Source organism: Mytilus edulis, chromosome 1, assembly GCF_963676685.1.
Source record: "Mytilus edulis chromosome 1, xbMytEdul2.2, whole genome shotgun sequence".
NCBI lineage: Eukaryota > Metazoa > Mollusca > Bivalvia > Mytilida > Mytilidae > Mytilus > Mytilus edulis.
Window position 1 is genome coordinate 82,973,935 of NC_092344.1, and position 26,552 is coordinate 83,000,486.

Sequence of the window (26,552 nt, forward strand, 5' to 3'; positions counted from 1 at the left end):
CATCTTATGCAGTTTTATATGAATAAACTGCATTTATCTAGAAATCCCTATTGGATCTTTGCTCTTAGATCAAAATGTTGTCTTATTTATTCAGTAGCTGTAGGTGAAAAAGATCAGTTATATTAACTAATTATTAACTAGACTTCAAAATAAATCATATTCATGTAAAGTGTTGAATTAAGCTCAATGTAATATCAATATCATATAGAAATACATTATTTTTCATTTAAATGACATACACATTATTACCTTGTTTTGGTCTGACTTATGCCGCTTTGTCCAACAAATATTAGTCATAACATTGATAACAATTTACACATCTTCAAGGTTGTCATCGCCTCAACCTTCGTCAGCATATATTTGCAAAACTTATAACACTGTTTATATTGCAGTTTCCGTTGTTTTCTTTTGTGTGCATCTTGAACAATATAGACTTAATAAAGATAAAACTTTTTTCAGAAAAAAACTGGATGAAACGACAGCCGAATTAAAGATAACTTCTCGCCTTTTAGCGGAAGAAAAACAAAAGACTGACAATTTATTATTCCAAATGCTACCACAAAAAGTTGCTGACGAACTTAAAAATGGCAGAACTGTCAAAGCTGGTGAGTTTATATAGGGACAGTCTATACTAGTATAGAAATTCCCTGGTTTATAGCAAAATATCTTATTGATTGAATAAATGTACAATAATCGTAGGCTATGACCAACAGATATTCTTATAAGTACAGCTGATATTGATACCTTATTCATACCGTTTAAATGGCTATCATTCGTCAACCTCAATCATCGAAAAAAAGACAAATGTAGAAACTAATTAATACACAGATAATATATTATAAATTTGAAAAACCATCAAAGGGTAAATTAATCTGATGCAGTTGTAATCTTTGTGCTAGAAGATTTTAACAAAGAATTCATTGTAATAATGGATTTTATGCTGGTAGGTAAACATTTGAGCATTTGTCTAAACTAAATCCTTGATCATTGACTACATCATTTTCAGAAAAGTTTGCAGATGTAACTGTACTATTCAGCGACATAGTGACCTTTACTGACATAGCTGCAGCTTGTACGCCATTAGACATTGTCAGAATGCTGAATGAATTGTATCAAAGATTTGACGCCAGAACTAGTGAACATGACGTGTATAAGGTACCAAATCTTATTTTAGTACATATGAAGTTTTAAAGCTAAATATGATTTATCGTGAAATCAAAAGACAAAGCCCGTGTCGCCTATGAATCTATTTAATATAAGTGGGGCACTGATTCATCTGTGAAAGTTTACTAAACATGTACGGTGAAACCACAGCCTTTCATGATATCATTACCAGAAACCATATGTCAAATGTTTCCCAGCACATCATCTGTAATTCAGAATATTTAATATAGAAAACTCAAAATATTGTTCTTTCATTTGACATTCCATATATCATAAAGTACAATATCGTTTGGAAAGATGGTAAAGTATTAACATTCACGTTTAATACATTCGTTCATGTTTAAAAAATTCATTACAAATAGGATTTTATCTTATTTTCTCATGTAAGTATTCAATAAATAACTCAGAAACAACTCTTACTTAAAAAAAATATGACTTTAGGTTGAAACCATAGGTGATGCATATATGGTAGTCAGTGGAGTCCCGGAAGCAAAGAAAGTTCATGCACAGCCGATTGCCAAATTTGCTATAGATATGATAAAAGAAGCCAGCAATGTTAAATCACCGGCTACAGGAAAACCCTTACAAGTAAGTAATTTTAAAAGAGTGTATTTTTTCACTCTACTATTGACTTATATTGGACTTTACATATATATATATAATTCTGATCACTTGCTCGTATTATTTCTTTCTTTGTTGTGCTTCTGAATTATTATTTTTTTCGTTCTTTTTGTTGAATTTACTGAATATTTAAATTTTGGAACTCAACGGTCAGATTTATTTTAATTGATCCTTAGAAGTACTCATACTGAAAATTAGCTATTTGTTCAATGATTTTAATAACGATTATTTCATATCGGTTAAGAATTAGCTTCTCTTAATGGATAAAAAGGGGCTATAAGGCATTCTTAATTCTTCCGTTATAGATTTCGTCGGTCATTAACAGAACATAAACGGACCAGAAAAGTGGTCGTTAACGGACATGTTAATGAATGGTGGGGCGTGGTTTCTATGTTAATGACCGATAGGGCGTCGTTTCTCTGTTTCGAGACATGTGATAGTCCCTTTCATAATACATTTTCCTGTTTTCAATTTTATTGTAGATTTTTTAACATATGTTTTCTTAAAAGATGAAATCATAGAGAACTTAACTTATTATATTTATTTATATACTGAAAAATTGCTCTTAAATGAATGGCAGTGACTTTTGCTACATCCGTTACTACGACAGGTCTTCATTCTTTGCTATAGAAATCGTTCAATTGCTAGAGTTTGCTTCGAACATTTTGAATTTATGAGAATTTGTAAAAACATGGTTCCTCAATGAAATAAACATAACAGTTTTTGAAGAACTAGTCATTATCGTGATACATGGACTGCCCGTAGGACAGTGGTATTGACTACGGCTCAGTCATTATCACTGTCTTAGTCAAAACCAATGTCCGTTGGGCAGTCTATGTATCACGATAATGACCAGTTTTTCAATAACCAAATATGTAAATTTTCTTTGTTGTAACATAAACATATAAATAAGTCAAATGTTACAATGGTTTTTAGATACGCGTTGGAATCCACAGTGGTCCTGTAGTTGCCGGAGTTGTGGGTGTTAAAATGCCAAGGTATTGTCTTTTCGGCGACACTGTAAATACGGCCTCACGTATGGAAAGTCATGGGGAACCTGGTCGTATACATATAAGCCCGACATCATACAGGTATTGTAGTTTATTTTTTCGATGTGTCGACTTCAAATATGAATAAAAGGATGTTTCCTGTAAACTAGTAACCGAACGACCCAAGTTAATCACAACTTGTATTAAGAAGTCACCACAAATGTCTACATTACTCGAAGATCTCAATCGTCCCTTGTTGAAAAGATTGCGAGTTAGTTCAATAGAAAATTTAAAAAAAAAGAACCCAAGACCAAATTCAAATCGACAAATTATTAAAAGATAGCTACCACTAATGAAGAATTTCATGACTGGGCCAGACACATACTTATTTGGTCGATTGACACATTTTTGGCATCATTCATTTTCCTTAAACTTGATCAATGGCAGGCCAAAACATGCTGCTAAATCGAAGCGAGACAGCGAAGTATACACTCTGAAATCTATGTTCGTTTGAAATTAAGAAAAAAAAGTTGATTATTTCTAAGGCGTTAATTCCTAATCTACCGTACTATACACTTAATCGACTATTAATAATTAATCACTGACGTCATTCAAAATGTGTATAATTGACATTAATATATACATGTAGTTAAATGTATTTTTTTGAAGAAAAAAATATTTAATTTATTAATATGCACGTTAACGTTAATTAGGAAATGGTACCAATTTTTGTCACTCTATTCCTTCAAAATTATTTAAGGGTTCTTTTTTAAAATTATTATGTTTTACTGTAACACTCATGTGTATTTTAAAGAATACTGGTATGGGAGGAATGAATAACTTTCCGGCAGACGCTCGCCTTTATAATATTTATTTTGTGTATACAATGTAATTATATTATTGCAATAACTTATTTCTATATTTTTTCTTAGTTTGCTCAAAGATGATCACTATGTATTCAGAGACAGACAATGTATAGAAGTAAAAGGAAAGGGTTCGCTGCATACGTATTTCCTTGTTGGTGAAAATGGTAAATTATTGTCAGAACCAGAAGATATTTTCCGTAATCTTTCAATTTTGAAAAATGACATTCCAGTGAACGGAAGTGTGACTGAAACTGTAAGCTATGATAATTATAATGATGAAATTACACCCATAAAAATCAATGTCGTATTACAAGATGATGGTCAGATACCAAGAAATAACAGCAACATTGTTGATAGAGAGACTAAGAATCTTAAAACGAGGTCTCGGACCAGCACCATGTGTAATCTTCTTTAATTTGTTGTAAATAAATTAATTCTGAGGATGTGATCAAAATATTTTAATAAAATGTTGTTGTTATCTTTGTTCTACGAGTTGTTGTTATCTTTGTTACACGAGTTGTTGTTATCTTTGTTCTACGAGTTATCTTTGTTCCACGAGTTGATGTTATCTTTGTTCCACGAGTTGTTGTTATCTTTGTTACACGAGTTGTTGTTATCTTTGTTACACGAGTTGTTGTTATCTTTGGTCCACGAGTTGTTGTTATCTTTGTTCCACGAGTTGTTGTTATCTTTGTTACACGAGTTGTTGTTATCTTTGTTCCACGAGTTGTTGTTATCTTTGTTACACGAGTTGTTGTTATCTTTGGTCCACGAGTTGTTGTTATCTTTGTTCCACGAGTTGTTGTTATCTTTGTTCTACGAGTTGTTGTTATCTTTGTTACACGAGTTGTTGTTATCTTTGTAACACGAATTATTATTTACAGTGCTTATATAAGTAAACGCTTATCTAAATAAACATTTACTCTTGTTGTTGTTATCTGTGTACCATTTGCAGTTCGACCATGTCTTACTAGAACTTTAATAAACACTAATATCTGTTCTACCTCAGGAATAGATTACCGTAGCTGTATTTGACAAAACTTTAAGGAATTCTGGTCCTCAATGCTCTTCAACTTCGTACATTATTTGGCCTTTTCAACTTTTTTGGATTCGAGCGTCACTGATGAGTCTTTTGTAGACAAAACGCGCGTCTTGCGTAAATACAAAATTTAATTCTGGTATCTATGATGAGTTTATATATAATATTGATTTTATTAAACTATGCAAGCTTTCCCTTTTCCCTTTTCAATTAATTAAAAACATTCAAAACACAAAATAAAATGTTGCTTTTACATTTAATTCAAGGTGTGATTTTTTTTAAACTGGCGTCTTGAAGATTTAAGGGTAATTTTTTATCGTGTAAACAACTTCACCTTTCTGAGAGTACTTTAAGTATATGTTCAAGTGTTAAAGGAATAACATAGTTTATGAATACCATTCCTATCCTGTTAAAACTTTCTTCCTGTATCTTGAAGATATGTACATTCAATACATGAATAATATTGAATGATATCTTCCAAGATTCAAGTTTATTTTAACTTTATAGTTGCGTTTCCGACACTTGATATTGAATGTCAAAATACTTAACCCCTTTCTGTTACTTAATTTTATGGGAAACTGCATCAGATTACTAGTATGCATGTACTGTATCGAAAGTACAATTGAAAAATAGATGATTGCACATAAAATCAATATCAGTTTCTGTGGCAATACGTACCTCAAATCGGTATGAGGACTGATGTGTCACGATCTTTTTATCATACATCCCTAATTTAACGCATACGCAATTGTTTTAAACGAAATCTTCTTATATACGTACGTATTACACATTAACATAACATTTCAACTTTTAAATGGCTTGTACCGTTTATGTTTGATTCCGAACTTTATCAAACTGACGCTCCTTTCCTGAAATAATGATGAAAGTATTGTTCGGTAGTCATCTTATGTGTTAAAACTCTAATTTTTAAATATGTTGGACAGAAATATGTATGAAAACAACCCACCAACACAAAACGAGAGAGAAAAAAATCATATTTTATTGAGTTGTATTATTGGTTACGTTTTATATAGAATGAACATTTTTCTGTTTGTGCGAAACTTTAAAAAAAAAAAGTGACTAAAGTATAGAAATATGTACTTTTACTTATAATGGATTATATTTTCAAATTGTGAATTGGATGGAGAGTTGTCTCATTTGCACACTTACCACATCTTCTTATCTCTTTCTTAGAACTCCTTCTCTTCGGCTGTTAAAACAATGAAAAAGTGTTGGTTCCATCTTGCTGTGCTTGATATGAAAATATGCAGTACCATCCGGTCAGAAAGAAGACGTTATAATCGATACCTTTTGTAGGAAAATGTTCATACTGGACAACTGTTTATGTGCACGAGGTTGTCTTATTGCATATGAAATAAAAGTACAACCAACATTATGTTCTCCCAGCACTTCATCTTGGTCGAGCTACTTTGCAGAAGGAACCTTTGGTAGTCCTTTTTTATAGAACTATTTCGACAATTAGCTTAACATTTAGTTATATTTTTCCGTTTTAAAGAGATGTATTGTATATGTCACCGGGTAAACAATCAAACCAAACGTATATTGCGTGTAGTTCGTTCTCATCTCTTCTCTCCGCCTTGAATAAAATCTTTGAAAATATGAGGGTTTTGACAAACATTTACTCAAACAGATTTAAATTGTTTACTATAAAGTGTATTTTTTTATCTGAAATACCAGCTAGACCAATTCTGTAATGTGTTGTGGAGTGTGCGTCAAGAAAAGTTTGATATATGTGTGGATTTAAGTATAGGTTTACGCGAGCAAGTTAGATAGGCGGAGGTATTACTTTCTTTCCTGATTTTCTCCGTTAAATATAAAAACAACTTTCATCCCTACAAAGAAAAAAGATAAGCAATCAATACAAAACACAACATAGAAAACTTAATACTAAGCAACGCAAACCCAACCAAAAAACGGGATGAACTCATGTGATTACGTCTCTATCAAGGAAATATAATAATAAAGATAGGAAACGCAGGCTCTAAAATACCTTTGGATGACACCTTTCGCAGGGAAGTGTTGTTGACATTGTAAAGTTCACCAATAATAACGAAGCTAGCTTGTGTAGTTATGAAAGAGGATACTAGCAAAGGCACCAAAGGCACAATCAGGAGGTTTATACTTGTTCTGTAACAGGTGTTTGTAATTGTTAGTTTTTTTGCAATTGGTTTTGAGACTTTAACACAAAAACTTAAGACAAGAACAACCTGTACAATCTGTACTATACCTCTTACAACTTGACCAACTACTGTAAAGTTTTACGTCTTCATAACACGTTAGCAGGAGGTCGTGTAGTTGCGAAGGTAAATAAAGGTAACAGTTGTATATACCGCTGTACGAAATTGATAAATCGATTACCGTTATTTAGTCATTCATTAGAATTGAGAATGGAGATGGGGAATGTGTAAAAGAGACAACAAACCGACCATAGAGCAGACAATAGGCGAAAGCCACCAATGTGTCTTCAAAGCAGCGAGAAACTCCCACACCCGGAGGCGTCCTTAACTGGCCACTAAACAAAGATCTGGGTGTTTTTTTAAATGTATCAAATACGTGACAGTAAATATTTTTATAAGACAAACTAACAATTTTGTTTGATGAAATGATTAATAAGAAATAATTACGTAATTGTTATGTCTGATTTTATGTAAATTCTATATAAAGTTATTTCAAATCGGTATCCCAAACTTAATAATATAAAAAAGTAATCATCTTAATCAAATAAAAGACTGAAGGTAATAATAATTTCGATACGGTACAAACTCAAAGTTGAATGTACAATAAGTAGAACCGCCTGTTTACTTTACATTGATCTAAACGAGAAATTGATACATAATTTAAAATGAACAAAGATATTTGACAAAACTAACATGTTCAATACTGCAAAAAGTAAAATCACAAAAATACTGAACTCTGAGGTAAATTCAAAACGGAAAGTCCCTAATCAAATGATAAAACACGTCAAAAGAATGGTCAATAAAAAAGCCATCAGGAACAGAAATTTTATTGCCAGTATGAAAAGCAGTGAATGGGATTCTGACACATTGTTTTACTTTATTTTGTTTGTCTGGCTTCTGTCATTTCTTGTGAGTAGTAGCCGTTACATATAAATAAACATCCACCAAAGTTTACGCCAGTGATCGATCTGATAATATTCCACTGGACGTTAGTATTGTATTTCACATCAACGTATTTATTGACAAATTTTATACTTGTATAGTATTGAATTAAGTATTTGCACTGCATTTATCTTGATTAGGATTTTGCTTTCTGAAAGCTTGAATTACAGCCAGCAATATCAGTGGATTTACAATATCAGAGTAAAAAGTTTCAATGATGTGCTTCATTACACGTATATGAAACTAATAGAATATATTTTTATGAAGTGTAAAGATATCAGCCAACGATCTTTTTTACAAGTACGTTAAATCGAAATGAATAGTGTACTGTACACAATAAATGAATTATATAAAGGCTAAATCTTCTTCTTTTTATATATTAAAAGATGTACAAAACAACACCAATATTAAAAAAAGGAAACCGTTAAAACAAGTACCTATAAGTATTACGAAAAACAGATATCCTTCATTAGTATGATGTAAAATGAATCATATCTATCTAATTTGATTTTATTAAAACAATCTCGAACGTAGAACAAATTACAAAACAAATCACGCCGGTATAATTTCAAAATTAAAAAGTTTATTCAAGTGAAGTAATTACAATAGATAATTCATAAAAAATTAATAGCTCTGTGCGATTTAAGAACAGAGGCGAACAATACCAAAGGGAGAAGTCTAAAGTAAACTGACAACACCATGGCATAAACAGGAAGATATTGAAAGACAAACAGCAGTACTCAAAACACTACATAAAAATATACTGAGCAAAACGAATCCCTAAACCGGGTGTGCTTTCATGTGCTCCGGCAGGGTATGTAGATTCATATGGGGTCCGTGTTGTGTTGCTCACGTAATATTTTCATGGTATGATTTCAACTTCACTATTTGGAACTATTGGTTTAATGGTTTCCTTGTGATCATTAATCTAAAACTACAAAGTTGAAACCAATGTTCCATGATGTATACTTTAGATTAAATTACTTCAAAGACCAGTCTGTACCTATAATTTCTTATACCTATACCAAACCTATTGCAACTAAAATTTTCAATTACAAACGCGTTTTGCAGAATCTCGATATTGACGACTTCAAGTCTAAACCTCCTGATTGCACTTGTGCTAGTTACCAATTCACATATAATCCTGCTGGCCACGTTATTACCGGAGACCTTAACATTGTTAATAACACTTCTCTACGAAATGTGTTATCGAAAGGTCCGAAATATCGTGAGCCTAAATCCATCAATTGGAAATACAACTTTAAAAATTTGATGGACTCAGTCGAGGATTATGCCAGGCAATGGGCTAACCGTGAAAAGGAAGACGTAGACACTCTATCCGAATGGATTAAGGCAGTGAGGTCGTTAATACAAATCAGAATTAAGAAACTCAATGGGTCCATCAATGACCATGCTACGTCAATCTTTAAAGACCCAAATGTTGCTAAACACTTATCCGACCTCCATGATAAATATATTGTTGTCCCCGCAGACAAAGTCCCAAATAACATCGTTTTTGTCTGTAAAAGTCACTACATTAATTGCTTGATAAACGAATTAGGTATAGACAATTCACTTGGAAACTCAACATATACCCTCACGACACTTACCAATGAGAAAATCCTGGATAATCATAGGTCTGTTCTTTGTTCCTTTGGTATTTCAACCAAAGATGAAAAACTGGATCTTCCATCACTGTATTGGATACCTAAACTACATAAGTATCCTTACAAACAACGGTATATTGCTGGGTCTTCCAAGTGCTCCACGAAACCTCTTTCTAAATTATTAACATCTATTTTATCAGCAATCAAAGTTATTGTGAAACTGCCTATTCTAGAGGTGGCGTGAATCAGATGTGGATACTTAAAAATTCCAAAGATCTTTTAGAGTACATACAATCTAACTCTCTTTCATCTTGTAACAGTATTAAAACATTTGACTTTTCTACTCTGTACACAAGTATTCCACATTCCAAACTAAAAGACAAATTGAAAGAGTTGGTATTACTTTGCTTCATAAAAAAGAATGGCCAACGTAGATACAAGTATCTTGTCTTAGGTAAATTTTTGTTTAATATTGAAAAAATTCGTAATATGTAGTTGTATTAATTATTTATCATATGAATTTATTTTCATTCTCCGCCATACATGTATTGTGTAGAATTATTGTAACTATATTTCACTGATACAAAATATTGTAAAATTGTATATTCTATAAGCTGTATTGCTTCTGAATAAAGTATTATTATTATTATTAGGGAGGGATAAATCATACTTTGTAAAAAATCACTCTGATTCAAACAAAAAATTCTCTGAAACCGATATTATCAAGATGCTTGATTTCTTGATTGACAACATATTTGTAACGTTCGGAAGACGTGTTTTTCAACAGACTGTCGGCATCCCAATGGGAATAAACTGTGCCCCTCCACTTGCCGACTTGTTTCTTTATTATTATGAGGCTGACTTCATCCAGGAACTTCTTAGGAAGAAAGATAAGAAGTTAGCAATATCCTTTAACTCTACTTTCCGCTATATAGATGACGTTCTTTCACTAAACAATTCAAAATTTGGTGACTATGTGGAACCCATCTATACCATCGAATTGGAGATAAAGGATACTACAGATACAGTTAAGTCGGCTTCATATCTTGACTTACATCTAGAAATTGACAATGAGGGTCGGTTGAAAACAAAACTTTACGACAAAAGAGATGATTTCAGCTTTCCAATTGTGAACTTTCCATTTCTAAGTAGTAACATTCCAGCAGCACCTGCATACGGGGTATATATCTCCCAATTGATACGATATTCCCGTGCTTGCATTTCCTATCATGATTTTCTTGATAAAGGGTTACTGCTCACAAGGAAGCTATTAAACCAAGAGTTCCAAATGGTGAAGTTGAAATCATCCCTTCGTAAATTTTACGGACGCCATCACGAGTTGGTTGACCGTTATGGAATAACCGTTTCACAAATGATATTGGATATGTTCCTTACGTCGTAACTACAATCCCCTTCCCTTTCATGAATTTGACCTACCGAATTAGACTATTTACCGGATTTGTAATCACATAAGCAACACGACGGGTACCACATGTGGAGCAGGATCTGCTTACCCTTCCGGAGCACCTGAGATCACCCCTAGTTTTTGGAGGGGTTCGTGTTGTTTATTCTTTAGTTTTCTATGTTGTGTCATGTGTACTATTGTTTTTCTGTTTGTCTTTTTTAATTTTTAGCCAATGCGTTGTCAGTTTGTTTTAGATTTATGAGTTTGACTGTCCCTTTGGTATCTTTCGTCCCTCTTTTATAAACATTCTTCTAAAATTCAAAATGTTACTACAAGGTCCTGATTTTTTTATATTATCCTCGTTGTTGGTAAAATCAAATTTTATATACCAAGCAATTATTCCTACTAGAGATCACAATACAAAAATCTTGGAAAAACATTTTGTTTTATTTAATATAAACAATAACATCACTATCTATAAAAATCATTGTGTTTCAGTTATATTAGATAATCCCCATCATAATCGATTGTAATGTATTTGATCGTTCAAGGACAATAATCCTCAAGTGATTTTGAGATCAGACGAATGTCCTTATGTCAAGAATAGAATTCTACCAGTTTTATGGAAAAATCATTGTTTCGGAAATTTATTTTGAACAGGAAATGGATATTTGTGAAATCAAATTATACCAAAAAGGTAAGTTTGTTATAGCAAAAATATGTTTATCACACGAAAACTGCATCATCATGATCATATGCATAATAACTGTTATAAACAGCATCGACATTATCATGGTAATACAAGTGATGAGTAAGCATGGAGTAAAGAAAGTCTAAGTACTTTTCACCCGTCCGTATATCTAGAGACCATTATGATTGGAGCTTTTTTCATCTTTGATGAGTTTTTATAACAACAGACTCGATGTCCCTACGGGTGAAAAATTCGTTCTCTATGGTATCATCAATCCAGTAAACATTAAATAATTCAAAACACTACTGGTTTTTCTGCTCCATACTTTGATGTTCATAGCCGTTTTTTGGCAATGCTTATTAACATGGTATTTAGTGAGTTCTTCGAAACGAGAGTTTGTCTTACACAAATCTACGCCTGGTATCTATGATGAGTTTTTTAATAGTTAGTTTTCGACATAATTATTCTGCTATTAATATAAATACCATATACATATAACTTTTGTTATAATTGTCATTTTTTTGCGTGTATCAAACATTTTTTTTTAAATAGGAATATAACCAGAGAACTCAATCCTGTGAAATATCACTTAGTCACTCTATAAACGAATATGGTTAAAATGTGTGGTGATAAAACTTCACATACTACTTTACAATTAGTCCTGTTTTGTATCATTTCTAATAACTAGTGCTCTTTTTATCCTCAAGGGATCCGTCAAAGTTGAATATTATTTTAAGAACAATGTTTGTTTTTGTCCTACGCGCGACGCATTTCAGGGGACATAAAAATATCGTCTATCGTCTGTCCATCCGTTAAATTTTAAGCGCCCGCACGTGAACAGTTCTTGACATTTTAGAAGAAAAAAAAAGCTTATATCACATTTTTAATAACAATGTCTTAGACAAGTTCGAAAATGAGAGCAGATTAACTATTTTCAATAGTGTCATTACCTTTGGAAATATCAATTATGTGGACGATTGCACTATTAGCTCTCACGTGTACATCTTTTGCTAGAAGGTTTTATTGAATTTATATCAGCAATGTCTAGAACAGGTTCGAAAATGAGTGTCGATCATATTATTTTTAAAAGAATCATGTTCCTTGGGAATATCAAGTTATTTAGATTGCATTTCGTTTGTTCTCAAGCCTGCATTTTTCTAAGATTCTTATGAAAAGTTTTGTTTATTTATTGCCCTTGAACAGTCAAACTATTTGTAATGTGGGGAACCCTGGATATATATATTCCTTTTTTCTGTTGATTCAGTTCCTGCATGCTCTCATTTTTCACTTTTCTCAATTGACAATCATTTACTCACAACAAAACGTCAGAAGGAACAATATAAGTCACATGTTGAGCAGTTCATGGTGGGATTCGTGTTGCTTAATCTTAAGTTTTCTATGATGTGTTGTGTGTCCTGTTGTTTGTCTATTTGTTTTTCTCTTTTTTTAGCCATGATGTTGTCAATTTGTTTTCGACTCATGAATATCTATTTGGTATTTTTCGACTATCTTTTGTCTCTTCTGGTTACATCGGTAGCTACATATCTAAGACCATTGGAATATAAAAGGGTTCCACTAGGTACATTGTATATACCCTTCCCGTCAATATACAGTTTGCTACTGGTATAACGCAATATTACCATTTCAATTTTCTAATATCGGACTAAAATAATGTTCACTTTGCAACAGCAGTTTCTATTAACTCTTAATGGGAAAATATGTGACTAAAACGGACTGTATATTATATACTAAATGCAAAAAAGTTAGTATATGATGGATCTAACTCATTTAAAGTCAGAATTATTGCTGATTGCAGTTAAAAGTGATCATAATTGTTAGCTCATATACAGTTCCAAATATTAGTAAAATGCAGACAAATTTCCCATTAGTATTGACTAGTATATTATATTTTGTTCAATCGATAGTGAGATTCTGACTTATCACACATCAACAATCAACATTACACTGAATTCAGTTCCTTTATTACATTAGCATACTCATGAGGGATGTCTGTAGCAACAATATAATGTAGTAATATGCTTAGTAGGCACACATTTTTTTAGGATAAATGTGATGTCAAATATCGATTTCATCAATCAAACATGATATCCGGGTACAAATGTGATTTATACCGTATGATTGAATGAATGAATTTTATTTCTCATTAGCTACAAATTACTGTCCCTCTGGTATCTTTCGTCCCTCTTTTATATAGTTACATAGAATTAACGCACATATAAAAAATACAAACATAAAGAATTGAATTACAAACTAAGCAGAAGGAGCGACCCTCACGTTTGTATTTTTAATAGATCTGCATATATTTTTCAAAAACAATACAGTTACTTTACTCCAGCGCATAAATTGTTGAAATTTATATGTATTTGGGAAAAAAGTAAAAAAACTCAGGTTACACCATTTCTCTGTCTTGATGAAGAGCATAACATGAAATGACATAGTGATATTCATCGCCGATGTCTCTTGATTCACAAAGATGGCACACCATGTCATTTCTTGATAATAGGTAATCGGTGACTTCTACATCTAAGTCTATACTGTAAAAATTATTATTTATTGACAATTTTGAAAAATAACTTTCCAATTCAACATATCAGTTACCTTTACGTACACATCTAATTAATATATTACTCGTAAAGTAATGGCACATTCACGTATACATTTTTTTAACAGAAAGTTAAGTTTTCCATGTTTGTTTTAAGTCGTCCGAGATATGTATTGGCGTAAAACTGTTATAGGAAGTGTCTGATGAATTGGTAGAATTGGTTGGATTTCTCGTCCATTTTTAACTAAATTTTCAAGTTTTTAACTATTCGTCATGTTTTCCGCGATATATTGAAAGAGGGTTATGTCCTTTCTGGCACTTGATTTTTCAGTATACAAAACAGCCGTTTATTACTAAGGGAAATTCAGAAGGAAAAGTCCTTTATCAAATGGCAAAATCAAAAGCTCAAACACATCAAACGAGTGAAAACTTACTGTCATAAAGTTGTTGTGACAAGGTAATAACAAGAATCCTTTACCGTGCCTTGATGCAAGCTACATTAACTAATAATGTCAAATTCACGTGTAAATATGAACACTAGAAATTATTTGCATAATTCGAAAATGATACATTAAACGTCAGACGATTGCGTTGAATTTTTTCTTGACATACAATATAAAATTGAGAATGGAAATGGGGAAATAATCATACGTCTCTTTGTTTTGGTATTAACAAAATAATGTGAGTTTATTTTCTCAAGATTTTTTTGGGAAACTGTCTTCCATTTTTGAACTCATATTGGGGTAACTGTATATAGATATCACGGCTCTCGGTCATAAAGCTTTACTCAGTACTCGGAGTGCAGAGTGTGTGCTCGACACACCCAATCCATGGTTTTGATCGGTTGATATTTTAGTCTGGGTAAGATAATCGTACTCGAAATTTTTATGACCACAAAACCAGGGAGGCATATTTTATAAACTAGGAAGACTAACTTTCATTTGCGTACATTTCAAGTGATATTTTAAGTTAAGTTTAGACAAATATAAGAAGATACGTTTACTATATGCATTATTCCTCATTTGATGGCTTCAAAGAAGCTAGAGTCAACCTTCCCTAAACCGTTAGTACTACAGGTTCATGAACATCGTTATATGGTGCGCTAGAACTGATTTCTTTTAAGATTTATTAACTGAGGAAGGAAGTGCTTTTAATTTATTTACCTATCAGATTTGTGAATAGGTAGATGGACAGAAAGATATATAGAAAGAAAATGAAAGAAAATGAACACAAAGACAGGTTGATTGTTATAGCAAGCTTTAACATTTTTGTAATATATTTAACGTAAATCCATTAACTTGTTGTAAATCATTAATCTACAGCTTGCATTCGAGTTATTTATGAGTTTTGTTTTAAATGCAGTTAAAAACCTGTGATTAAACATTTCGTTTTTCTAAGTTTTCAATACATTCCCTGGTTAATTATACCCTTCAGCTTTCGAAAATGTTAATGGTAGATGATTAACGAGCGTACGTAAAATGTTTCCTGGAATCCAGAAAGATGCGTGAAACTAAACACGCACACAGAAACATCAATATAGGATTTTATCTAGTTCGTTAAACTAATAAAGTAAAGTTCAGTTTAGTACTTGTATACACATACAAAAAATTTTGGTCAATTAATGTTCTTTACATGTTAATACAAAATTCGCATGTACTCGGAAAAAATATTTCATAGACTTGAAACTACTGCATCTCGTTTAATAAGGTTAATATGATTATTTACCACTTTATCGTGCAATGATTACCCAATTATTTCTTTTAGACTTACGATGTACATAGTTGCGTTAGTCCTAGAGATTATACGATGATTTCACGGCAATTGCACTGTTCGACTTTTCTTGTAATAACCAGACATCGAATGAAGACATCGAATGATGCATAATATAGACATGCGTAAGTTCGGTGCATTAATTTACTTTCCATAACTTGGAATATTTTGAAAAATGGTACTCTATCACATTTAAATAAGTCACCATTTTGGGAGGGGGATAAGCGGGGGTAACAAAGCTTCAATTATTGTATTTACCCGAAAACCCTTTTTTCAAAAAAAGTTGTAAAGTTATAGATATCCAACATGTGTTCTATTTATATCTAACATTGTTGTTTTAAATTGTGTTCTTTCATATTTTCAAAGAAAATGACTATTTAATGGATACTAAAGTGCTAGAATGTACGATGAAAAGTAAAAATTCTAACGAAATAAGTTTTAAAATGTTTTTTGTTGTGGAAATAGCTTGTATGTGCAATGATGATGAATGAGATATTAAGAGATGTATAACTTTTCATAAACCAAATTAACAAAAAATGTGAACAACAACATTGAAAGTACTATAAGAAATTAAGGCCGAGGATGAACCGACAAAAATAACATGGCTAATAGAAGAAATAAAGAAGATAAGATTAACAATGGTACTGTATACAATTTGAGCAACATTCACTTAAATGAGAACTAGTGCCCCACTGAAAGGTTAGTTACACAGCTCCTGTCCTACTTGTGACACCCGTCGTGTATCTCATACACTAGTAAATGTGCCACGCATGATAATCGTGCAAAAATCATGCGTTAATCATGCGTATTTTTCGCTCGGAAAACGCCCAAATCGAGCTACATCCGATAATCGTGCGTAAACTTACGCATGATTTTTGCATGATTCCCGCACGAAAATTATGCGTATAGAGCTACGTGCGTATTACATAGAATAAATGTTTATCAAAACACATGATTATCGTGCGTAGTCATGATAAAACTATGTAGTAAATTGTTTTATTGTTTTTATTGTCTGGGTTTGATAAGTTCTTCTTTTTTAATGTTTTGACAACTTTTGGTATCTTCTATTTTCATTTTTATACAAATATAAAGTGAATTTTTTTTGGAAAAAAATATATTATACTTGTATGGTTTGATTTTTATGTCACAGTTGTATTGCTGGAACTTTCGATGAAACAGTCAATATGTACTTTCTCATGTACTTAGGTTTCAAGCGCAAATCATGCGTTTACAATATATGCGATACACGCATGTATTTATTACGTGCGAACAGCGCATGTGAAGATCATGCGTTTAACGCATACTTCAGATAACGCATGATTTTCGCACGATTCACACATGATATACGCATGTAATTACCTTTAATGCGTAAATCATGCGTTTAAGAAATTATGCGATACACGCATGTTTAAAACGTGCGAAAACCGCACGTGAAGATCATGCGATTTATGCATACTTCATGTATCGCATGATTTACGCATGATTCACGCATGTAATTGCCTTCGTGCGTATATCATGCGTGGCACTTTTGCCTGTGTAATAAATAAAAATCATAATAAAAATATTAAGTTTTGGAACGCGCAAAACAGTTCTGTGGTTTTTGAATCTGTGAGTTGGTATCATAGTTTAGTTTAAAATGAAGATGAAGAATACTTTAGTTGCTAGTGTAAAATCATTAATGAGAAAAACAACCAACATCAAAAACTGTTTACAAAGGTTAAGCACGAAGCAAGAATGCTGCAATAATTCAAAAGAAGTTTACACTTCAGGATCACAGAAATAACCAAATACAACACAGTAAAACACAGCTTACCAATCACCGTTAACCGAATCTTTTGACAAATAGACATATAAACAAACAACAAACAAACAAAAAAGCATGATCAAGTTAATCAGACTGGATATAGTTTTTAAAAACATTGTGTGAAACAGTTTAAGCCAGCCTCCGGGTGCGGGAGTTTCCCGCTGCATTGAAGACCCATTGTTGGCCTTCGGCTGTTGTCTGCTCTATGGTCGGGTTGTTGTCTCTTTCACACATCTCCATTTCCATTCTCAATTTTAACGTTCACATAGGAACTCCTTTCCGGAGTTTACCATATTTCGTAAAATAGAGCAAGCAATAACAAATTTCTGAAGTCATGCTCCAGCTCGAAAATTACTTTCTTGTAAAAATGAACAACTGATGGGACATAGATTCTATAGAAATTCAGTTCTAAAAATGTGCTCGATACTAAAGGAAACTAGTTTATGTAGCAACAGTAGTCTGTTAAATACTGTCGTACAAAACATCAGAATCAGAAACACTATTCCTAACACGTTTTATAAAGTCTCAAAAAGATTTTTCAAAATCGGCAGGATGTGTGAGAGGCCAGTTAGTATTTAAAATCGACATTATAAAATCAGCTTATAATTCAATCCTTTGCTTTTAAATGGTGAGAGACCCATACACAGTTTAAATTTATTGTTTTTAAATGTCACAGTTCTATTAAAAACATTTCAATAGTCGGGGTTCGTGTCATGAATTAACAATTGTATCTGGTATATAATGATTATCTAAAAAGACGGAATAAGATAGTTCTTAATTTGCGAAAGAAAAGGTTGAGACTTAAAAAAACCATTTATTTTTATCAACATATATTCATCCAAGTTTTACGTAGAAGATAATATTTGTTTAAAGTGTAACATTATCCAAATAGAAGTACATGTTACGCTTCCCTATTTATATATAAAAATCTAAACAACTTGTATTATAATTACTAGCATTGTACATAACGTAAGAAAATACGAAAAGGTTGACACATCGATTGTTAGATATTATGTGATTTTGGTAAAACCGGTGTCTTTGTGTATTGATCTTCTATCCGCTGATTGTGTATATATTCAAAAGATAAGTGCTTCAACGAAAACGCAGATTATATAACGGTTTATAAGATAACATTGTTTACATTTACAGTTGGAGTATATCAGTACGAAGGTAAGATGTTTGCGATAATTGATAAGACAAGCACGTGTCAGTAGAAAACTGTTAAATGAAATATTGCTTTTTATTTTTTATCAAAATTTTTATTTTATTTTGTTGAAGCATGTTGGAATCTTGTCCAGAAAATAACCGGTGTACTTCATAAGACAAGAAGTCATTTTATAGATTTTTCATCAGACCAGAAGTGATCAGACTTCTCGTAAATAAACTCATCATATATATCAGGATTACTGGATAAAACTGGTTAAATACGGTAATCTTTTACAAATGAATGAGTATTTAGTCCCCGATTTCGGAGACATCCGGTATAGGTAAATTTTGACCTTACTAAAGGATTTGACCATTACAAACACATTGTTGGGTCTAATAAAAGTCTGTCAAATTGCAGCCTGTTCTCTAGAGGTAATATTGTTTCCAAAACACTTCTTTGTAGTATTATCTTCTTTTGTAAAAATTCACTGTTTTTTTATCAATTAAAATGTTATCACTAAAGTCATGGCACAACATTTTATTCCGTTATATTTAAATCGCCGTTTGAATACACAAGAATGTACATACATGTATATATATAGTCAAGAGACCATTGAAACTCTTTTGTTTTATAAAGCACTATTAAGGTGTATTGTATCGTCCGCAAGAAGAATATCGGCCATGTTCAGCTCGCTTATTTGCATGATGCTGTTGTTTGTGGATATCAGCTACATCTTTGGGTCATTGATAGTCAACAAGAATAGCAATGCTTGTACTCTATATGTACGCAATTACTGTCGCGTTTCGATGCAATCCCCAGGTGAAGTAGAATGTTATCTTAGTGGTAAAAGTAATTTTCATCGGTCTCGATCCAGGCGATAACTTAGACATACATTCTTAAATAACAAATATATTGTTCTTTATACATTTTTGTTACGGTTGATATATTTGTTTGTCATCAGAAAATTGAAGAAAATATTTTATGTCAACTCTTGGAAAATGAACTTGCTAAAACATGCATTCAAAAATACAAAAGAACAATTAACAAATCATTTTTAAAAAACATAAAGGTTTATATTCTCATAAAATACATAAACATCTGGATTCATGACCCTACTTTGGCGACAATGCAGAAACATAAGTTATAGGCAACACAAATAAACAAATACAAACTATGATCACATAAAACAAAAATTCTGGAGACAATGCAGGTGCGAGGCACGTCATAAGCAACATAAGTAAACAAAACTAAAACAATAAACACTTAGAAATCAAGTTCAGGTATTGGAAATGTTTTGAGCTTCAACGGCACTATGTTTTCATCGATTGTGTTAAACTTTTGAATAAAGGTATAGTTAAAGCTCATGATGACAATGGAAATTACTTATTTCAAACGTCATGATCCTTTTGGTAACTAAACTAGTTTTTGATGAAAAACTTTGAAAATGACAACCATGAAGTCATTACCAAGTTTACATAGTCAAACCTTTTTTACAAGTTTTTTATGACAAACTTTTCCATTTTCAATTCTATTTGACAACAAATGTCTTTGGCCAAGTTTACGCGGTCAAAGCAAACTTTGACCAAGTTAACTTTGATTGTGACACCCGGCTTTAAATGTATCACTATTTTTTTTAGATATTGCTGTTTCAACGTAATGGTAGCCAGTGCCAATAGATATACTGTTTTACAATTGTTCAGCAATTTTCGAAATCTTATAAAAAGTTCCTAAACGTCACTTTTCCCGTTAACATTTACAACTTAAAATTTCTCGCCGTTTTCTGAGAAAAAATACAGGTTAAAGTTGACACATGATCTATTAGTACAAGTACATTGATCTGTTGATTCAGGAACATTTATATTAGATATACTGTTCCCAGGTTGATTCGAGAATAAAAAATATTAATAAAATATTGAATCTATAAAGGTTGACACTAAACGTATTTTAATTGATGCGTGTAATTTCCATTGTTACGATACTGCCGTAGGAATTGAACTCTTTTTTAAAAGTAAAACAATTATCTCTGAATGTACGGTAATTAAGTTTTATTGTTTTCAATAATACATAATGTGATTTTTTTTCAATTCGCTGCCAATGAATTATTTACATCCTTTGTATGTTTCCCGATAAGATATGTAATAAAGTTTTGTTAGATGTTAAGCAGTGCGTACAATTGCCCTACCTTAGGTTTAATCACTTTATACACCATTTTATAAATAACTTTGGAACAGTATGGAGGTAAGTTGGATTTTAACTTATGTAAAATGTAAATAAACTGATTGATTTAAAACGGCGAAAGAAATCATATCATGCATCGACTCGTGCGGAAGATCGTCTGCTTTCAGATCTTTGAAATTTGATAACGTGCGTGACTGTTTTTGTGACACAGTTTTTTTGGAAAAATGCTACGATTGCAATTCTGCACTGATAATTATCAAAAGAAATTAGTCTATAGGAAGCTATGAAACAAGAACAAAATTAATATGATTTACTTTTAGCCATAGAGACCTCATTCGCGAAGTTTTGAATACTTGAAATAATAGTCCACTAAACAGTAAGAAACAACATTTTTAAATATCAAATATTCAAAGTGATATGCAACTTATATTTTTAATTAAAATAATTAAAATGGTTTGATGATTAATGATCTCAAACGGACTTAAGTTGATACATATTTTCACGATTGTTGTTTGCCCGGCGTAATGCAAACTAATTTGACCATCTTCAAAAGTTCATGTTGTCGAAATAGATTTTAAAAAATATATTGAAAGAGTATGTTTTCTCCATACAAGAAACTTTAATTAAATCAATAAATCAAACGTGAAACATAACATACCTGGATTTAGTTGGAAAACGCCATTCTAATACAAAGGGAGAGAAACTACGATAAGAACAATCATTTCAATGACGGTAAACAATTATGGCCTAGGTCCGAGTACACAGTTAATTCGTAGTGCATTTCCGAGTACACAGTTAATTCGTAGTGCATTTCTTTTAGACAATAAATGGAAATAAAAAAAATCCCATCTGCGCTTTCTCAATAAATTTTTTTAACAGTGTGGTGTAATTATAGAAAACTCCATCGGCTCTAATTCAGGGGGTCTTGAAATCTTTTGACAGCTTCCTGAATGCTTATTTTTAACCTTTTTCAGCTGGACCAAATTACTACTTTACTTTAAAATTCATGAACCATTTTTTTTTCACTGTGTATAAATTTGTCCCCCTTTCTTGCTATTTGAGGCATAAAACATGAAGAAATAAATTTGGAAGGGGTATAAAAAAAGATTAGCAAGTAATACACTGTCCACACCAGGGACTATATTCGGACACATACCAGAGTTGGATGGAATGTACCTGCCATTCATTGAAACACTAAATTGACCATAATGCTTTAAATCACAGTTTACAGAATTGTAAAAAAAAAAAGCCGATCATTTGCTGTCACGGTAAACTCAATGATATGTTACTAACTTTATCAATTAGTATATATCTTTTATATAACCGTCATTGTGTGGATGCAAACTGCAAATAAAACATCCACATTACAGTTAATTGCTACTTGTACGTAAAACTGTAATACTGACATCACCATTCACTCATATAACAAGCTTAATATCGTTACAGTAATAAAGGATAATATAAAGGAGTGAACTGGGGTGTATGTTAGGAGAACTGACTCACAAACAGTATAAAGTCCCGAAAGGAGTTTGTAATGCCTTCTGATTCTTCTAGGTAATAGCCGGATGACAGAACAATATATTCTATAAATAGCTTGTTTGCTTAACACTAAATGATCTAAAAGTTATGTCAAGATAAAAAAAAATATATCAACAGGAACTTGTGTGACTATTTCGCCTGTAATTTTGTGTATGGCCTTGGCCATCCATAAGAACTCATATTCGCGACTGTGTTCATGAAACAGATTTATAAAACAAAAGAAGAATTTGGCTTCAGTGACAGTCAATATTAAGAAATTAACTATCATTAACCTATCCTCAGAAACTTAGCTGCAAAATAATTGCAACATAGCATGCTTAGTACACCATCAGTCATAAGATATCATTTTCCGTTAAACACGTTATTTAAATAAAAAGTCAAAATGTGAAAGAAATCCTAGACAAAATATCCGATTTCTTATTTTTATGAACCGTGACTTGGATGTTTTATAACTAGGTAACATTTCATCGTAAAGTACATATGGTTGTTGATTTAATGAAGTTATGTTTAATACGTATTTCGGGAGATTTTTTTTAGCTACGAGGCAATCGGTAAATTTAGTTTTATAATAAAATGGGTTGTTTTAGATTGATTACTGATACAAAATGACATGCATGTTCATTTATTTATCTTGTCAAAATAAGCGAAACATAAAAGTTGTTGTATATACCATCGCTTATTTACTGATATTTATCAAATTTGCAATTTAAGAACAGTTTTAGAAAATTCTGGTTGGTTGTACAAATTGTATAAACCAATTTCGATTCGAAAAACATATTAAATATTTCATGTTCAACATATAGAGGAAAGGGAACACGACAACGGTTTGAAGGAATTTGAAAGCCCTACATTTAAATTTTTTTAAATTACTTTTTTCGGCTCACCGTGAATTCTTCGAGTCAAATTCTTTCCGCTCGGAAAAACATGAGCTTGTAGATTCATCCCTTGTTTGCAGTTGCATCGGAACATTCGTGGCATGCACGATAATGAAAGATGTAAGGCAAACGTGTGCGTCAATGTACCAATAACCAATCAACTTCTAGAGGTAGCTAAATTGATTACTTTGCTGACTGTTAAATATAAGTTTCAATTTGCTTCGATGATCGCAGTTGGCTTTTTAATGTTTTGTAATTGTGCTCGTGTAATCACTTGAAATTTTTTGGCTTCCTGAAATTGTTACAAATTAATGTTACTTAAAAACAAAGTCTTTTTATTCCAATTTAATCTGAACTGAAAAAAGTTGCAATCTAAATATTTCTCTAACATGTATAGTCAGCTCAAGTGTAATGAACGGTTTGTTTATTTGTTTTTGGTTGCAACTTCGAAACCATGACCTGAATCTTTGAATCCATGACCTCGTTCTTTGCACCATGACCGCATTCTTTGAACCATGACCTGATTCTTTGAATCATAACCAAAGTTTAATATGAAACATCCCTTGAAGAATTTAGTGCTTCCGAAGAGATTTTCTGGATTAAACTTCATCTGAACCTTGACATTTGAAAGCCAAGGATGGGTACTTGAATTTGGGGTGTAATGACTTGCAACGAATAAGTTAGATCTCGTATCAGTTTTAGAAATAACTACATAATGATTGACATGAGTGACAATATCTTTGCGTAATCCAGAGACTTTTTATACCAATTCCATACGTAATCATAGTCTGTAGCTAGGGAGAAATTTGTGTATGTCGATTTTTGTCTCACTCCTTTATTATATTTTCGTGTTTGATATTTTTAAACACAGTAGTTACTTGTCTTTTGTAATAAATAATCGCAAATATGAGGTTATTAAAGACTATAGTGAAAGCAAAAAGGTGAGTACAGAAAAGCACTATATAGTATAATATGACTACTGGTATAAATATATAGCACTGTACCACAAATATACTTTTAGTAAATTTTAATAGATTTCAGAAATTTACCAATTCAAATTGGTTGTTGAGCTGCTTTAATGCATGTCTTTTCTAAGATATGTTGTATACGTTATTCAAGACATACCGCTTAACTTTTGATACGTGTAAATATCCTACTTACCTTCTCCATTACACCATACACCATACCTCTTTCTCACATTAAACCATTCACTTTTAGTATATTCAAAATTACCCATAATGTTCAAGCATTGTAATTAAGTTTTACAATTTTGATCAATAGATAGGTTGGGCTTCAGTTTTTATAATGCTATTGGACTCTTGAGCAAACTTGAGCAAGCAAGCCAACCAAACCTTTAAACTACATGCATTAGGGAAATAGCTGTAAAATGTTATGGTATTTTAAATTTATTTTAAACGTCTGCTATTGGGTGGCTGTATTACGGCAATTTAAATCTGAAACATGAACTGGGGTAAAAAAAAAAATCCAAAGATACCTACAAGGTCATAAACTACCATACAACTCTTAAAATTGCTTTCAAGTGGTATTTAAATTAGCATACAAATCATGATGGTGTTGGGATAAGTTCAATGTTGATAAATGTAGTTTACAAAGAAGCAATTAACCTACGCTCTGTTATTATCAATCCTGGGGTCGTTTTCTCGGAAATTTGGGTAGATCACTAATAAGAATAGTTGAACTAACTATAAAAAAAAAATTATACTATGAATGAAAAGAGACGAGAGTATACATCGCTGACACATATGATGTAGATCATCACACGATCTTCAACAATAGATAGTCAAGGTTTTGCGAGTCTAAACAAGTTGAGAATGAAAACATCGTAAGGGTCGACATTGCAGACTTTATCTGTTTCATTTTTTTTCATTTATATTTTTGTGACCTTTCGTTTCCATTATTATGTATAATTACTAATTTAACACCTAATCTAACAAACAAAATGAGTGGTTTTAGGTGTATGCAAGTATCAGATACATTCAATAGACTGAGTAAAAATTATTTAATAAGGCAAAAGACATTTTTGAACATGAGCACACAAGCTTCATGAATATGAAGCCATGGTCGTTATTTTTTTTATCTATCAACTTTATATATAAATATAAGCTTACCATTCATTTAGATAGAGGGTAACGTGAGCCAGTTGACGTCAGTGGTTGTTTCGTTTTTTTACATAACATTTTCCACATCCGCCTAAAGTTACTTTATTTCGCTTCTAGACATTTTCTATTGAGACCCCTGAAGTGTCGTTTTTTATTGGTAAGAAATGTTTGCAGCAATGAAAAAACAGATCATGGATTCCAAAGACTTACATTCTATTAGACGGTATTAAAATTTCGTTTTTACAATATACAAAAAAAGTACTCGGAGTTAAATTGACCCAAGATACTTTTAAATGATTTGTAGAAATAAACCCAGATGTCAAAACATAAAGCCTCGGTCACACCTTACCGGATAAGACGAACGGACGCCTAACGGATGAAAATAAAAGTTGTCCGTTGACAAAATTGTTATCCGTTGGGCGTCCGTTGATGTACTGACCAACTAAAACGGACGCCTAACGAATGCATAACGGACATGCAACGGATATGCAACGGATGAGAAACGGAGACGTAACGGACAGAACGGATGTCGAACGTACATCCAACGGACGAGTACCGCATAAAACGGACACCTAACGGAAGCGTACCGGATAAAACGGATAAACAAGATATACGAAAAAATTAAAGGCGACAATAATAATACATGTCAATCGCATTAATATTGAAAATGTTCTAGTTAAGTAAGTTGATTTTATTTCGAGTCGGCATATATATACATAATAACAGACAAAACATGAGCTCTGATGAACTTTTTAACCGACTATCACATAAAAAAATCATGCAAATCCTACCAAACAAAACTGAAAAAACATGCAATATAATGAAAGCAAATCTATTTGTCAAAGTTCTGTGTAACTGGTTTTTGTTTGTTCTTCAAAATGCCGCTAAAGGGTAGTGTCTGACCTGAATATTAAAGTTTAACAGCTGATTGATTGTGAAGATGTGCCCTTACTCTAAGATCGATTATGAATAATAAGAATTCATGAACCTTAAGAAATATTTTTGGCATTTCTGACGAGAAATTTTCAATTGGC

General features: G+C 32.0%; 3 protein-coding genes across 11 annotated transcripts in view; 2 read left to right on the forward strand and 1 right to left on the reverse strand.

Annotated features, from left to right (window-relative positions):
- The window catches only part of LOC139492111 (guanylate cyclase soluble subunit beta-2-like), a 36,333-nt gene extending 32,206 nt beyond the window's left edge, over positions 1-4,127 (forward strand). Inside the window, exons 8-12 of the mRNA XM_071280255.1 lie at positions 460-605; positions 1,007-1,155; positions 1,606-1,752; positions 2,722-2,876; positions 3,707-4,127. Of these exons, the coding sequence (XP_071136356.1) occupies positions 460-605; positions 1,007-1,155; positions 1,606-1,752; positions 2,722-2,876; positions 3,707-4,055 (946 nt within the window). The 3' untranslated portion in view covers positions 4,056-4,127. The remainder of the gene's footprint in view (positions 1-459; positions 606-1,006; positions 1,156-1,605; positions 1,753-2,721; positions 2,877-3,706) is intronic.
- Positions 4,099-5,405, reverse strand: LOC139486981 (salivary glue protein Sgs-3-like). The gene is made up of 2 exons (XM_071272042.1): positions 5,358-5,405; positions 4,099-4,497 (listed from the first exon to the last, which is right to left on the reverse strand). The coding sequence occupies exons 1-2, from the start codon at positions 5,403-5,405 to the stop codon at positions 4,099-4,101; spliced, it is 447 nt and encodes a 148-aa protein (XP_071128143.1).
- Positions 5,406-11,438: 6,033 nt separating this feature from the next.
- Positions 11,439-26,552, forward strand: part of LOC139492122 (uncharacterized) — a 42,313-nt gene continuing 27,199 nt past the window's right edge. For 2 of the 9 annotated variants that reach the window (XM_071280263.1, XM_071280270.1), the window contains exon 1: positions 11,439-11,528. In XM_071280263.1, coding sequence (XP_071136364.1) covers positions 11,454-11,528 — 75 coding nt within the window. In that variant the 5' untranslated portion in view covers positions 11,439-11,453. Of the gene's footprint in view, positions 11,529-18,580; positions 18,830-20,945; positions 21,045-22,513; positions 22,539-24,309; positions 24,340-26,552 lie in introns of those variants that run through there. The other 7 variants (XM_071280281.1, XM_071280274.1, XM_071280321.1 and 4 more) reach the window with 7 other exon arrangements.

Bases quoted from the DNA above. Each gene is read 5' to 3' on its own strand.
- LOC139486981 (XM_071272042.1), bottom strand. From the start codon at position 5,405: ATGTATGATAAAAAGATCGTGACACATCAGTCCTCATACCGATTTGAG. The intron at 4,498-5,357 runs GTACGTATTGCC...CGTGTTACAAAG, and splicing joins AGTCCTCATACCGATTTGAG to ATAACAACAACTCGTGTAAC.